The 14,773-nt window shown below is 34.7% G+C and overlaps 2 protein-coding genes across 2 annotated transcripts; both read left to right on the top strand.

The window, feature by feature from the left end:
• Nucleotides 1-7,362: 7,362 nt before the first annotated feature.
• Nucleotides 7,363-9,620, top strand: LOC123662001 (CDAN1-interacting nuclease 1). Its single transcript, XM_045596900.1, has 5 exons — nucleotides 7,363-7,783; nucleotides 8,288-8,440; nucleotides 8,725-8,869; nucleotides 8,948-8,997; nucleotides 9,175-9,620. The coding sequence occupies exons 1-5, from the start codon at nucleotides 7,668-7,670 to the stop codon at nucleotides 9,551-9,553; spliced, it is 843 nt and encodes a 280-aa protein (XP_045452856.1). The 5' UTR covers nucleotides 7,363-7,667; the 3' UTR covers nucleotides 9,554-9,620.
• A 3,420-nt stretch (nucleotides 9,621-13,040) lies between these two features.
• Nucleotides 13,041-14,773, top strand: LOC123662084. Its single transcript, XM_045596973.1, has 2 exons — nucleotides 13,041-14,318; nucleotides 14,699-14,773. The coding sequence occupies exons 1-2, from the start codon at nucleotides 13,327-13,329 to the stop codon at nucleotides 14,754-14,756; spliced, it is 1,050 nt and encodes a 349-aa protein (XP_045452929.1). The 5' UTR covers nucleotides 13,041-13,326; the 3' UTR covers nucleotides 14,757-14,773.

Raw genomic sequence — 14,773 nt, forward strand, 5'->3', positions numbered from 1 at the left:
ATAGTTTCTAAGAACAAATCTCATTGGAAAATTAACTCCTAAATGTGGTCATGTTATGTATTGTCTTCTTATTCGGATACATTATAAGAATTGTAGTGCCATATTATGTGTTACTAATAAATAATATTTTATGAATCAAGTACTGTAAAATCAATTTTATTATTTAAATATAAGTATTTTAATATCTAAATATTGTTACATAAAATATGTGTCACTCGTTTGAAATTATGCTGTGTATCCAAACGTTGGCTCATCCCGTTTTGATTGGTCAATAAATTAACCTTGTAAATTCAACTTTACGACATAAAAAATAAGAATGATATTCAGTTGTGATTACGATTGATAATGTTTAAATTTTGAAATCCCCTCTTTATTAAAATTTCATAATCGAACAAATTACAAAGCGTTTTGAATTTTGGAAGTGATAGAAGAAATTTTAAGATTCTTGTATTTCTTGTTTTTTAAATTAGTATAATAGTTAGTTAGTCAGTGTTGTTAGTTAGTAATAGAGTGTTAGTGATTATATTCATTGTATATATAGTTTAGATTTCGATTAAAAATAGTTTCTTATTATTTGTTAGGACTTAGGTTTAGGTGTACAATTTTTAACTATTTAGGCATAAAAATGTCTCTTAATTGAGTAAATCATCGAAATCGGTCTACCTAGTGAAAAGTTCTGAGGTAATACCTAAAAAAAAATATAATCGAATTGAGAACCTCCTCCTTTTTTGGCAGTCGGTTGATGAAGGGAGTTGTTCAGTTTACAACTTACAAGAACAAAGTTCGTTATCCGCATAAACTTAAATAACAGGCTGTTATTTTATAACAGGTATTGATATCTGTTATTTTTCCATAACAGTAACAGATATAACAGGTAACATATTTCACCTGTTATAACCCACGTCTAAGCCGTACGCTTGTTTGCCGACCTAGTGACATAAAAAAAAAAACATTGGCGAAATGATATATGTCAAACTGACACAACTAAAAGCCATTAAGCAAAGAATTACCATCGGTGAGCCGTACTACGGCTCACCGATGGTAAGCGATTACCGTAGCTTATAGACACCTGCAACACCAGAAGCATTGCAAGCGCGTTTCCGACCCAATCCCCAATTCCCCCCATGAGCTCTGGGTCACCTTACTCACCAACAGGAACGCAATACTGCTTGAAAACAGTATTATTTTGGTGTGATCTTCTGTAAGGTCGAGGTACTACCCCAGTCGGGCTGCTCCATATTTTGAGCAGGATATTCCTGCTGTGCCCTACCTCAGTTGAATGTCACGTGGGATGGAGAACACACGAAGGAGATTGTTATTTGTTCGGTGGATTTGAGAATACAAGCTTAAAAATTTAGTTAAATTTTGAAAATACACGAAAATAGCATGTATTTATTTACAATACTCTCAACCTGGAAATGTACAAAAATATAAAAATATTTATAAGTATATAACTTTGTACTAAATATATATATATATATATATATATATATATACATTGTAATATTTACAATTTAATTTTATTACATTTAATATATTTACATAAAAACGAACACAGAGGACTAAACACAAACATTAATAAAGATTCAACATTTATAGGGCGGGGAACTTCGGGAGAGAGTACGTCATACAAAGGATGAAGGAGTTTGGGGCAATTAATCAGGATATGGGATGGGGATCCTTCATCTAAACCGCATTCACAGAGTGAATGGTCCCGTACTCTAATTTTTGCGAGATGTCTAGGTGTGCACGCGTGATCTAAACGCAACCTGCAAATGGTCGAAGTGACCCAGCGGTCGGCATGTCTAAAACGGAAAAACCATGGTCGTCTAGGGATTTCTGGTTGCAGGCTCGCATAAGTATAAGGTAAATACCTTTTACCATTTTAGATGATATCCAAGATGATGTCCACGAATTGGCCAACCGAGTATTCGCTGCAACACCAAGATCATAAAAGGAATTTTTAAAGTGAGCATGGGAGCCGATTTGGACGGCAGATTTGGCACATGAATCCGCAGTCTCGTTGCTGGGAATATCAGAGTGACTGGGAATCCAAACAAGAGTGATCTGCAATCCTTTCTAATGACATAAAAACAAAAATTCCCTGCTCTTTAAAATAATGACAAATCTTTTTCTGCTACGAAACGGGTTTTCCATAATTGCTAATAGGCAACTTAAGGAGTCAGTCAAAATTACGATTTGTCTTAAATCATGGGAGTGGGCATATAAAATAGCTTCCAAAATAGCGACTGCTTCACCGGTGAAAACCGATGATTCAGGCGGGCACTTAAACTGTAAAATACTTTTGAATTTTGGGATCCAATAGGCTGCACCAACGCAGCTATCTGCTGAAAGTTTAGACGCATCGGTATAAATAAGTAGATGGTCGGACCAATTTTGATGAACTTCATAATTAAAGAGAGACTTAGTGTTCGGGGAACCTTTGGTAAGACCAAGGTTCGTAACGATGACAGGGCGATATACAAGGGCTTTATAGGGAATAGAAAAAAGAGGATTTAGAGGCAGTTGAATATATGGATTTGGAAGTTTAGTAACGTACAGGAAGCTATTCAAAAGACATGATTCGGGTTTGTTGGGATTCTGAATTTGTGATAGTTCGCTTTAAACGACTCCAAAGAGGATGTGAAGATAGCTGTAACATTTTGCTGAAAAACCGATGACAAAGCAATTGTCTCCTTATTTGCAACGGAGGGTCAACGCATTCAACCTGCAGAGCATTCGTAGGTGTAGATTTCATAGCACCCAGAATGATTCTAAGGCATTTGTATTGTATTTTATTTAGTTTTTGTGAAGCTGATTTAATAATAGGGTCTAAAACGAATAAACCATAGTCCATGTGGCTATGAACTATGGCATTGTAGAGGAGTTTTTGAGAATATAAGGGAGCTCCCCACCAAACGCCTAAAACTGCCCGAAGGGCATTGATACCTTTCTCACATTTTTTAAGAATATGCTCTGTATGAGAAAGTCCATTTAGTCGGTTATCGAGAATAACTCTCAATTTAGCCTTATCTACGAGGTCAATGCGCTGACCTCCATAATGAAAATCGAAGATAGGGACGATTCTTTTTCTAGAGAAAGCAACTGCCTGGCTTTTGGTTATCGTTAAAGATAAGCCATGCTCAGACAGCCACTAGCCTAGATAATGCAAAGCAGAGTTAACCCTAAATGTGATATCATCGACTGAATTTGATCGATAATATATGGCAATGTCATCAGCGTATTGTAAAATGTTGCAAAAACTGTTGACAGATAATTCGAGATCAGAGGTGTAGATGCTATAAAGTAAAGGATTAAGGACGGAGCCTTGAGGGAGACCTTTCCAGACAAGTCTGGGGGGAAAATTATAGTTACAAATATTATTTTAGACAAATAGGTTTTTATGTGATTTTTGAGTTCCTATTATAAAAATAGACTAATTATGTTTAGTATTGTTATTGTGCATTTTTTTTTATTTTTTGTTTAGATTCTTATTTGCTGTGGGGTTTTTGATATTTTTTCTTGCAAAAGAAGGCTAATAATGAAACATAAATGGTCTAAATAACATTGTTAAGTTAATTTAAATTTCATTTTTTTTTCTTTTTTAAATGTGATTATTGACTTATTTTTGTGAAAGAAAAATAATTATTGCAACTTCTATGCAGCTAAAGGTTTATTTTGTTGATCTGTACTAGTTTTAAGTGTTTAAATACTAAGTTTTCATAAGATTTCTAAGACTGTTCAGTTGGCTTTAAAGTTAATGTAACAACCCAAGGTGATAAATAAAGAACAAAAGATTTTGGTATTTTTTCTTTTTGTCTGACAAGCTTAAATCAATACTATAATAGCCCTAAAACATGACACCTGTAAATATTGGGATTAACCAGATACAAACAATTTTTGGTCTGGGCGTTCAGTACTTTATTAATTAGTTCTAATATTAGGACATTGGGTCATCCTCGGAAGTCTCCTCTATTAAACTGGGCCGCAGGAGGATATACGTTTATTTTAGATGAAGATGTTTGATTTGTAGTGTATAATAAATTAAGCCTATTTTTATAATAACATCTTACCTTTGTATCACTTTAAAAACCTTATTTACCGAACCCAGTACTTGAATTTATCGATAATGCATATCGACAGTTGTTACAACCACGGCTGTAAGCAACTTGTCAGTGTAGTTGCGGCGTGTCATTATACTGTAATGACACAGAATGTATCTATTTGTGTGTGAAAAATGTAAGTGTGACTTTAATTTAGTATGTGTGAGTTTCGTAGTGACAGACGATTATTTTTGTGTGGGAATTAGATAAAGTGTGCATGTGTGTAATTTCCCCCCGTAAAAAATGACAGACAATTTTGTATCGGTAGCAGACGCAATGGCTACTCCCCTCCGTGTTGCTCTATGTGCTAATTGGTAACGGTAACTAGAGAAACAGGCGATCCTTACTAAAACTCCAATAATGTAACCCAAGGGATAAAAAATAACCTAAAAAATTCCTTACATTGCGTACGCTGCAAAAACTAATGATAATAGAAATATATAATGTAGTAAGACTTTGTACAACACATCATTATCTACAATAATTGTATTTGCTCGCAAACGAAAACAAAACTGACTTCAATTACATCGACAAGTAATACAATATACATAATATATACGCGTTATCAAAGGTTACTCAAAAAGTTGTTATCAGATCTCGATGAAATTTAAACTCGCCCACATGATAAACATCAGCTTTCTATTCAATTAAAAATCATCAAAATCGGTTCACCCAGTCAAAAGTTCTGAAGTAACGTACATAAAAAAATACAGTCGAATTGAGAACCTAACCTTTTTGGAAGTCGGTTAAAAAGTGTCGCGACAGCCTATGTCTAACTATTATAATTATGTCACAATACGTTTGGTGCAACGTTGTTGTGCCAAACAATGCTAGTCTACAATAAATGATTTAAAGTTAACGTACATTTTGAGGAGTTGATGATGTACACGGTGATGTCAACGAATCGGGAGTAGGGAGCGTAACACTAATGGCATCATAAGATGATAGCTTGTCATCTGCTAGATTTAATGATTTGTTGATGACTCTGAAAGGATGGACATTGTTCATTTTCAAAGATGATAAATCTAAGCTTCATTTCACTACTATGACTAAGGTGAACCATATCTTGATTACCTTGTACATGAGACAAAAAAAAACTTACGGGACAAAAACAGTGTGGCGTTAGTGTTGGTTTGGTGCCCTCGACTAATCCTGCTATTGTTCGCCAACACTTAAAAGTTAGTAGTATTGATATGATCTGAACAAATTACACTTTTTTTTGTGGGCGTCCAGGTTAATCTGTTATTACCATTTTTTTCCATGTATCCCTTAAATTTGGGTTTTTTGAAAACCTGCCAAATTTTTATATAAAACATTATGGTGGAAGTTCACATTAAGTAATTGTAGTAAAATGTATTAATACTCATAATACGTGTATTATATTTAATTTAATGCAATTTTATTATATAACTATGTTTATTTAAAAAAGCTAGCAATATAATATTTTAAATAAATCAAAATCTCAAAAATGTCTGTCTCCTTTTTTGCCTTTCAAAATTCAAAATTCAAAATATTTTATTCAGCATAAAATTATTACAATTTCTTACTGAACGTCATGAGTCTACTACCAGTTCGGAAAGAAGAAGCCTCTGACCTGAGAAGAACTGGCGGAAGAAACTCAGCGGGACTAATATCATATTTTTTTTTTTTTTTACAGTAATGTTTTTTTTTTTTTTTCCCAAAGCAAATCGAATTGAACAATAATTTTATAAGTTGAAATAGCCTGGAAGCTTTGCCATTTTTATCGATAACCATCTACAAACAAACCGGTAACAACACTAACGCTCGGCGACAGTGACTTCTCGGAAATAGACTCCGATCAGTCGCTCGACTGATCCGCATATTGTATGCGGACGAGCGGCCTGTGTTGGTAAGCAAATCGAGTCAACACGAACGATAATATTTGTAATTTTTAAGTTTAAAAAAGGTTTAAAAGAAGTACACAAGTAATAATGTGATTAAAAAATACTTACGTATGAAAGGTAACGCCATGTTTTAGTAAATTTGACGTGGCAGATCTTTTTTTGCAGTAAAAAACAGAACAATTTGGCATTTTTTGAAGGACGTTGATTCAATCGCGCAACTAGATTTAGTCTAGTGATCAGTGCGGCGGCAACTAGTTTTATTGTTTGCATATGGCCATTTGGCCTTATACCTTGACAGAGGGGAACGCCTGTACATGGCTACTCCCCTCCGTGTTGCTCTTTAAATTACCATTATAAAGTACCGGTAAATAGCGTTAATTTTAACAGATACCTTTTTTACCGTTAAACTTTTAACGGTAATTTGGTAACGAAAACGTTTTTTAACGTTAAATTTTACCGTTAAATAGGATTTTAACGATACTGATAACGTTACCTCTAATATCACGAATTAACGAAATTTTTATCGATACCTCTACGACGTTGCCGCTCCGTGCAGAACAAATATAAATAAAAGTAGGCACGACCATCAATGAAAAAATACCTGTATAATTTTTTCATCAATAGATTATTATTATTGTACTGGAATTCAGTTGCTAATAAAAACAACTTATTCAGAGATATTGAAATATAATAAATAAAATTGTGTTTACTCGCTAACGAAAGAAAAAATCAACTTCAATTACATTGACAAGTAAAATAACGATTATAAACGAAAAAATTGTCATGTAAATGCGCATTATTAGATATAACTCGAAAAGTACTTGATCAAACCTAAATGGGACTGTGTAACAAGCACCACCTTTTGATTATAAAAAGAATTATCGAAATCGGTCTACCCAATAAAAATAATTTATGAAGTAGCACACATTACAAAAAATTCAATCGAATTGAGAATATATTATTTTTCTCAAGTTTGTTAAAAATAATAATACACAACCAACAGCTTATTTCATATTCCATCATTGTTTTGATCATTGTTTTAAAAATAGATCATATAATATGTGCACACTAAACAAACATTATATGACGTATTCTGTAATAATTCAAAAACCAATAAAGAAAATTACAAATCTAATCTGTCTCTTTCATACATTATAGGAGCGTAATAATTTCGTTACCGAGTAACCGTTACCGTTAACAGTAGCAATTAACAGTAACGGTATAGATAAGTAACGTTAAAAATAACGTTAAATGAGTTTTTACCGGTAAAAAATATAACGGTAAAATGTGTGAAAAATAACGTTATCTAAAGTATCGTTACTCCAAAAATAACGTTATACCCATGGAGCATGGAGGTTATACCGACCTTGACAAATTAACGATACCGAATTTTTAACGGTATTCCAAGCCCTATTCTCTACTATTACAATTTGATTACAATGTGCTCTGTGGCGGCTGGTAACCAATAAATGGTAAAATAAAGTTGATCAACTAAATTGTAAACATGGAGCATATTGTAAATTATAGTTGTTCGTACAAAGAGTATAATAATAAAGTGTTTGTACCTTATATAACTCTTTGTTCAATAGTCGGCCAACTCACAAATACTCTTTGATTATGGTTTAATGAATAAAAGAAAATTTGCAACGTAACGTTTTCGTTTTTAATACTATATTTTAAGATAAGGTAGTAAATAACCATGACTGAAATTAAACCAATGCAGTTAAAAGTTTACAATGCAATTGTAAAAGATTTCAATAAAATGACATCCTTCACCAGAAGAACTGAAAATGAATTGAAAAAGAAACATAAAGAGTGAGTATATTTGTAGTTACAAGTATCTACACCATGCTGTTTTATTACTGTTCTGATTAAATATATTATTAATTTTATCGTTTTAATAAAACTAAGTTTATTTATTATTTACAATAATTATCTTAGTTCCTTTGTTTTCAGTAAAATCAATAACCATAAACCATTCAAAGATAATTACACCTTAAACTATCTTTGTCCATTCTAATACTAAATATTACTTTTGTGCAAAATATTGGATTTGAACAAATAATAAAAAAAAAAAAAACTATACAACCTGTTATATTTTCCTACTTCTACATGGAGAAAGAGGCCTATGTTCAGCAGTGGCATGATATAGGCTGAATTGTGATCATTATCAAATTAAATAAAAATGTTTTATGTATTAAGTTGTATTAAAATTCATCTTAATTTCATCAAGTAACTTTCAGTTATTTAAGCATTTATAAAAATTAAAAGCCTAATATTATTGATTATAATATCAATAATTATTGTTAAAACTTTCAGCATACCACCTTTTACAATCGGTAGTATTATATCATCGCTTGTGCAGAGATCCATGAAGCAAAGTTATCGGAAGTCACCTGTTATATCAAGTAGATATTATGAACTATATGAAGAGTTAATGAGGGACAAACAGAAAGGAGATGTCATCTTAAAGTAAGATAACCTACATTTACGAATAGTATATTTAATATTTTAACCAGTGAGTATTAGTTACTCATGAATATGTAATATATGGCATCTGTATATAAGTGGCTTTGTCAAATATATAAACAGTATCATATTGTCAAGAAAGTATGAAATTGATTGTTTGTTTTATTTACTTTTTTTAAAATTCAATGTAATTTCAGTACAGGTCTCATAGAAAAAAATTAGATTCATTTTAATATAAAATTCATATAAACTAAAATATTTTTATTGATTTATTAATGTTTTTACAGATTAGCAGAAAGTCAAGGTATCAGTCCAGCTCTGTTTGTAAGGTCTCTGCTTCAAAATGTATCGTCAGATTCCACCATTGTAAAGAAATATCTAAAAGACACAACTTTAATTGAAAACAAGGATTTGGCTTATCAAGTCTTTTTGGTATAGCAAATAATTTATTATTTAAGACAGTACAGATATATTGTAATGAGTGTTTTAATATTTATAACTTTTCTACAGGGCATCATGAACGACAACCAGTATGGTCCCTATGCAGATATAATCAAACAGTAAGTTTTATTTTATTTATTTATTTATTTATATTGCCATAAATATACTATAAGTGAGCTACTGATAAAGTTTATTTGGCATTAAAATTGTTCATTGGCTATTATAAACTGACCTTAAATTAAGTAATATTCATGTAATTTTATGGTTTATTAATTTGGTTGATTATCAATTTGCAGGTCTATAGGATTGGAGTATGAATTGCGGCTGGAAAGTGAATTAAGAATGATGAATATATCTTTTTCTGATGAGAATGTTCTACGATTGCGTGGTTACGATAAGACACCTGATTTTAAACTGGATGTTCCGATTGCAATTGATGGATTTATTGTAAACTGGATTGAAAGCAAAGCACTATTTGGCGATGAGGAGAATCATTTGGGTTACATGAAGGACCAACTTATGTGTTATTGGAATAGATTTGGTCCTGGACTAGTCATATATTGGTTTGGATACTTGGAAACATTGGACTCAACTCCTGAAGCTAACAATATATTTATATTAAGAACAAAATTTCCAGAAAAGTCAAGTATAACACAGTATAAAATTGACTTGTAATATATAATTTTTTCTCATATTATTTTATAATAATATGTTTAAGCAATAAAAAGATATTAAGTTCAAACATTTTCTCTTTCTATAAAGAAATAAATTATCAATTTCTTTTGTCCTCAGTCCTCGTACTAAAGATTTTTTTTCTATATGTATTCATAGTACTGATAGGAATATAACTTAAAGTACACATTTTTATCTTTCTTAAAACCTATATGTGTAAGCCTTGGCTGTGGCTACGGCAGTAAAGAATATAGCCACCCCCTCTCTTCCCGTGGGTGTCGTAAAAGGCGACTAAGGGATAACAAAGTTCCACTACCACCTTGGAACTTAAAAACCCGACTAATGGCGGGATAACCATGCAACTGCTGGTTTTGAAATAGACAGGCCGAAGACGGGCAGCGACAGCAGCGTCTTCGGTGCGACGAAGCCAGCCCTGCGGTCACCAACCCGCCTGCCGATCAGCGTGGTGACTATGGGCAACACAAATGAGTTCCCGCCATTTTTGGCGCGAATTTGTGGAGGCCTATGTCCAGCAGTGTACTGCAATAGACTGAAATGAATGAATGAATGATGTACTCTTAAGGTACTGATAATTTATTTGAGTAACTACCTATTTGTTAATTAAAATTTCTTTTTTAATAAAGATTTCAAATCACTCGCACGTGGCCAAGAACAAGACATATGTATCTGATGCCATGGATTTGAAATATTTCGATTTAAAAAAAAATATATAATGTCATTCATAGATCGGTCGTTCCGTCGAGCTGCGCTGAAGCCATTACCGCGGTTATACGCCAGGGTATGGAATATTTTATACCATACTCTGACGTAGCGACGAATGGAAAAGCTCGCCCATGGTTTGATGCGGAATGCTATCGTGCAGAAGCCAAAAAGCGGTCGGCATATATTGCATGGGCTGAAGCTCGAGCGCGCAAGTCTCCAAATTCTCGGAATTTGAAGAAAGCTTTTAACCAAGCCGCCAAGGCATGTAAAAGGACGTTACGCAGGGCTAGATTCAACCATATCAGCCGCATTGGGGCCAAACTAGCTTCTTACCCTTCTGGGAGCAAAGCGTTTTGGTCCCTGGCAAAAGCCGTTGAATCTAACTTTTGTCGGCCGTCACTTCCACCCTTGCTGAGGACTGATGGATCACTGGCCCATTCTGCAAAAGAGAAAGCGGATTTGTTTGCATCTCTTTTGTCATCTTTTTGTTGCAGGAAAAGCTCCACCAATCTCAACTCGTGCTGACTGCATTATGGCAGAAGTACGCATACGCCAAAAAGAGATCCTTAAAATCCTGCAAACTCTAGACGTGAACAAGGCCAGCGGACCGGACGGTATACCAGCGATAGTCCTGCGTACCTGTGCCCCTGAGTTGTCTCCACCTCTTACACGCCTGTATTGCCTGTCACTTAAGACTGGCAAAGTGCCGAAGTCTTGGAAGCTTGCCAACGTGCAGCCTGTGCCCAAAAAAGGTAGTCGTGCGGACCCTGTCAATTACCGTCCCATCTCTCTCACGTCCATACTCTGTAAGACTATGGAACGTGCACTAAACAACAAACTCTTCGCCCACTTGGAAGGTAACGATCTCCTCAGCGACCGGCAGTACGGTTTCCGCCAGCACCGTTCTACTGGGGACCTTCTAGTGTATGCCACACATATATGGAGTGAGGCCATTGACAAACACGGCACAAACAGAGCACTTGCCGTGTCTCTCGATATCTCGAAGGCCTTTGACAGGGTTTGGCACGCGAGCCTTATAAGCAAGCTTCCTTCATATGGTATTCCTCCTGGCCTTTGCACTTGGATTTCTGACTTCCTGAGCGAACGTTCAATACAAGCTGTCCTTGACGGGTACTCGACGGACCAAAAGGCTATCGACGCCGGTGTTCCTCAGAGATCAGTCTTGTCCGCTACCCTCTTCCTGCTGCATCTTAACGATCTGCTCGTCCCCGGTACCTTTGGGTATGCTGACGACTGCACAGTGACGGACAGATACTTTTCGAGTGCAAGGGCTAGTAAGGATGTTATCCAGTCTTGTCGAGAGGATATTGTCAGCCGCTTGAACGTCGCACTCCAGGCAGTCTCCGAATGGAGTGATGCCAATCTGGTCACGTTCAACGCTACAAAAACACAGGCGTGTGTGTTCTCCTCTAAACGGAGCCCTTTACACCTGGCTCCGACTTTCCGGGATGTTTCTGTGGAAATTACCGACTCCCTACAGCTCCTCGGTGTAGAGCTATCGTCCAATCTGAATTTTGGGCAACACATCGAGTCCAAAGAAAAAACTGCAGCAAAAAAACTAGGTATTCTCTCTAAGGTCAGGCGATACTTCACTCCAGAACAGCTGCTTCAACTATATCGAGCACAAGTTCGGTCTTGTATGGAGTATTGCTGCCATCTTTGGGATGGATCCGCCAAATACCAACTGGCAACTTTGGACTCGGTGGAAAAACGAGCTAAGAGACTCATAGGTGACCCTACTCTGACAGACACCAAGTTGCAGAGTCTCGATCATCGGCGTAGGGTAGCTCGTCTGTCGGTGTTCTACAAAATATATTTCGGTGAGTGTGCGAAGGAATTACACGATCTAATTCCCCCAACAACCTTCCGCCATCGGGACACTAGGCGCGGTCGATCGTTCCATCCTTATGTCATTGATATGCCACCTACGCGCACAAAACGCTTTGGGACTACTTTTCTGATGCGCACAGCTAAGGAATGGAACTCATTGCCCGCGTCTGTGTTTCCCGAACGATACAATCTGGGTGCCTTCAAGGCCAGAGTGAATAGGCTGTTATTAGGCAGGCATGCTCCACCTTCGACCGCATCGTCACTTAACATCAGGTGAGATTGTGGTCAAATGCGTGCCTATTCACATAAAAAAAAATCGGTTTTTTGACCTGTTTAAATAAATAAATAAAAAGCCTTTTATTTCTGATTTTTGTACAAAAATTGATTATAAAAAATCGATAAAGATAAACAAATTTGCTATTCGTAAAAAATTATAACAATTAAGAAGTAGGTGTTTGTACACCAGAACCCTCTATGAGGCCTCTTCCAGAGATTGCCATTTAATTATATCTTGAGCCATCCCCAGTTAGGCCCTGCTCCACGACGTCATCTGCCCAGCGTGCTAGTGGCCGACCTCTCCTCCTTTTGCCCTCTGGACCTTTCCATGTGGTTACTTGGGATGACCACCTCTCGTCCTGCAGTCTGGCGAAGTGGCCAGCCCATTTCCATTTAAGTTTTTGGGCCTGAAAAAACCTGTTTAAATATAATAATGTTATTTTCAAAATATGGAATATGAGCAATCTTTAAAAAATCGATAATAATAATTCTTTGTTTCAGACGAATTTTAAGTCCATATTGGGTTAGTACAACAAAACAAAATTAAAATATCAATAAGTAAAAATAAAAAGAAATACGGTAAAAATAAAATCAAAAATAAAAAAAACAACAAAAAAATAAATGGTGTTAGTAGACTGTTGTATATCCTTAATTTATTATCTGTTATATTATGTCTATGTTAAGTACTCTATGATTATATCTATTGTCTATGTCTTCTCTTTGTCTTGTTCGTGTGTAATAATGTAATGTCGAGTCATGTCTTTGAGTCTAAGGTCTAAAATAATAAAGTCGTACGTATCCAGTCAATCAGTCTTATTTATTACACCTAGCATCATAATATATGGTGTCAGAATTCGCAACAAAGTGAAGAATATATATATTTTACGTCATCTGAAAGTCAATGGTAATAAAATTGAAAATTCAAAATGTCGACGTCTACAATACAAAACGTGGAAGCATGTTCACAAAGTCACAACTTCAACAATGTACCAAAATTAATAATTGCAACAAATCAAAATAACAATTCTAATTGGAAGAAATGGTGGCAATGTTTTGAGCTTTTTCTACTTGCTTCGGATCTGGAAGATGCATCCGAGAAAAGGAAAATAGCCATCATGTTACATACAATCGGAGAAAAAGGTATTGAGATTTACAATTCTTTCAATATAGACATAACCAGAACAACTTTAAAAGATATTAAAATTAAATTCGACAATTATTTTGAGCCACAGAAAAACTTAACTATTGTCAGACATTCTTTTTTCACGAGAATGCAGAAACCTGAAGAGGGAATTGACACATTTCTTACGGACTTACAAAATATTGGAAATAAATGTGAATTTGGTACATTGAAACACTCCTTAATTAAAGATATTTTTATAGCTAACATGAGTTCGAGATTAACACATGTTCGTCAAAGATTGTTGCAAGAAACGGACCTAACACTCGAAAAGGCTATATCTATTGCTAATAATGTCATCATGGCACAACAAAATGCTCAAACAATGGAAAATTCTCAATATTCAGATAATGTTTTACATTTATCACAGTCGTATACAAAGTCACAGTCAAAGAAACAGTCTACGAGTAATAACAGAAATAAGTCAAATAATAAAAATCTTCACAATCAAAATTTTGCTAGTCGACGCAGTCAAAGTCCAGTACCAAAGACAAGTAACAACAATAAATGTACTCATTGTGGTCAATGTTATCATCGTTTCAAATGTCCTGCATCAGGAGTAAGGTGTAAAATATGTCACAAGATTGGACATTTTGCAAAATATTGTTTTTCCAATCGATCTAACATTAGATCTGTAGAATCGTCTTATCCAGTCCGAGATGTCAACGAGAAATCAAACAATGATTCAGAACAATTTTTCATCGGTATGGTGAAGAGTGTCAACAACGACAAGTCATGGTATTTATCAGTTCTAATTAGTAATGTTGAAGTAAAATGTATACTTGATTCAGGTGCTGATACCAATATAATGTCTCTTAATACTTTTAACAAATTAAATTTATCACAGTCTATTATCAAAAGTTGTAGTGCAAATGTCAAAGGTTTTGATGGTTCGTCTATACAAGTATTTGGTCAGTGTAATTTAAAATGTTTTTTCAATAATTGTCAAAGATACATATTATTTTTAATAGTAAATATTGATTGTGCTACTGTATTAGGTCTTCCGACATGTGTGGATATAGGAATATTAAAAAAAGTTTTTGCAGTCAACAGTAATGATAAATATCTGTCTAGTAATCAAATTTTAGAATATTTTAATGATGTTTTTCATGGATTAGGATGTCTACCACCTGTCTGTCACCTCAAGTTGCAACAAAATGCAATTCCATGCATTGATCATCCCAGAAAAGTTC

Source organism: Melitaea cinxia, chromosome 18 (assembly GCF_905220565.1).
Source record: "Melitaea cinxia chromosome 18, ilMelCinx1.1, whole genome shotgun sequence".
In the NCBI taxonomy this organism is placed as follows: Eukaryota; Metazoa; Arthropoda; class Insecta; order Lepidoptera; family Nymphalidae; genus Melitaea; species Melitaea cinxia.

Bases quoted from the DNA above. Each gene is read 5' to 3' on its own strand.
- LOC123662001 (XM_045596900.1), top strand. From the start codon at position 7,668: ATGACTGAAATTAAACCAATGCAGTTAAAAGTTTACAATGCAATTGTA. The intron at 8,441-8,724 runs GTAAGATAACCT...ATGTTTTTACAG, and splicing joins AAAGGAGATGTCATCTTAAA to ATTAGCAGAAAGTCAAGGTA. The intron at 8,870-8,947 runs GTATAGCAAATA...ACTTTTCTACAG, and splicing joins TGGCTTATCAAGTCTTTTTG to GGCATCATGAACGACAACCA.
- LOC123662084 (XM_045596973.1), top strand. From the start codon at position 13,327: ATGTCGACGTCTACAATACAAAACGTGGAAGCATGTTCACAAAGTCAC. The intron at 14,319-14,698 runs GTATTTATCAGT...TTCATGGATTAG, and splicing joins GTCAACAACGACAAGTCATG to GATGTCTACCACCTGTCTGT.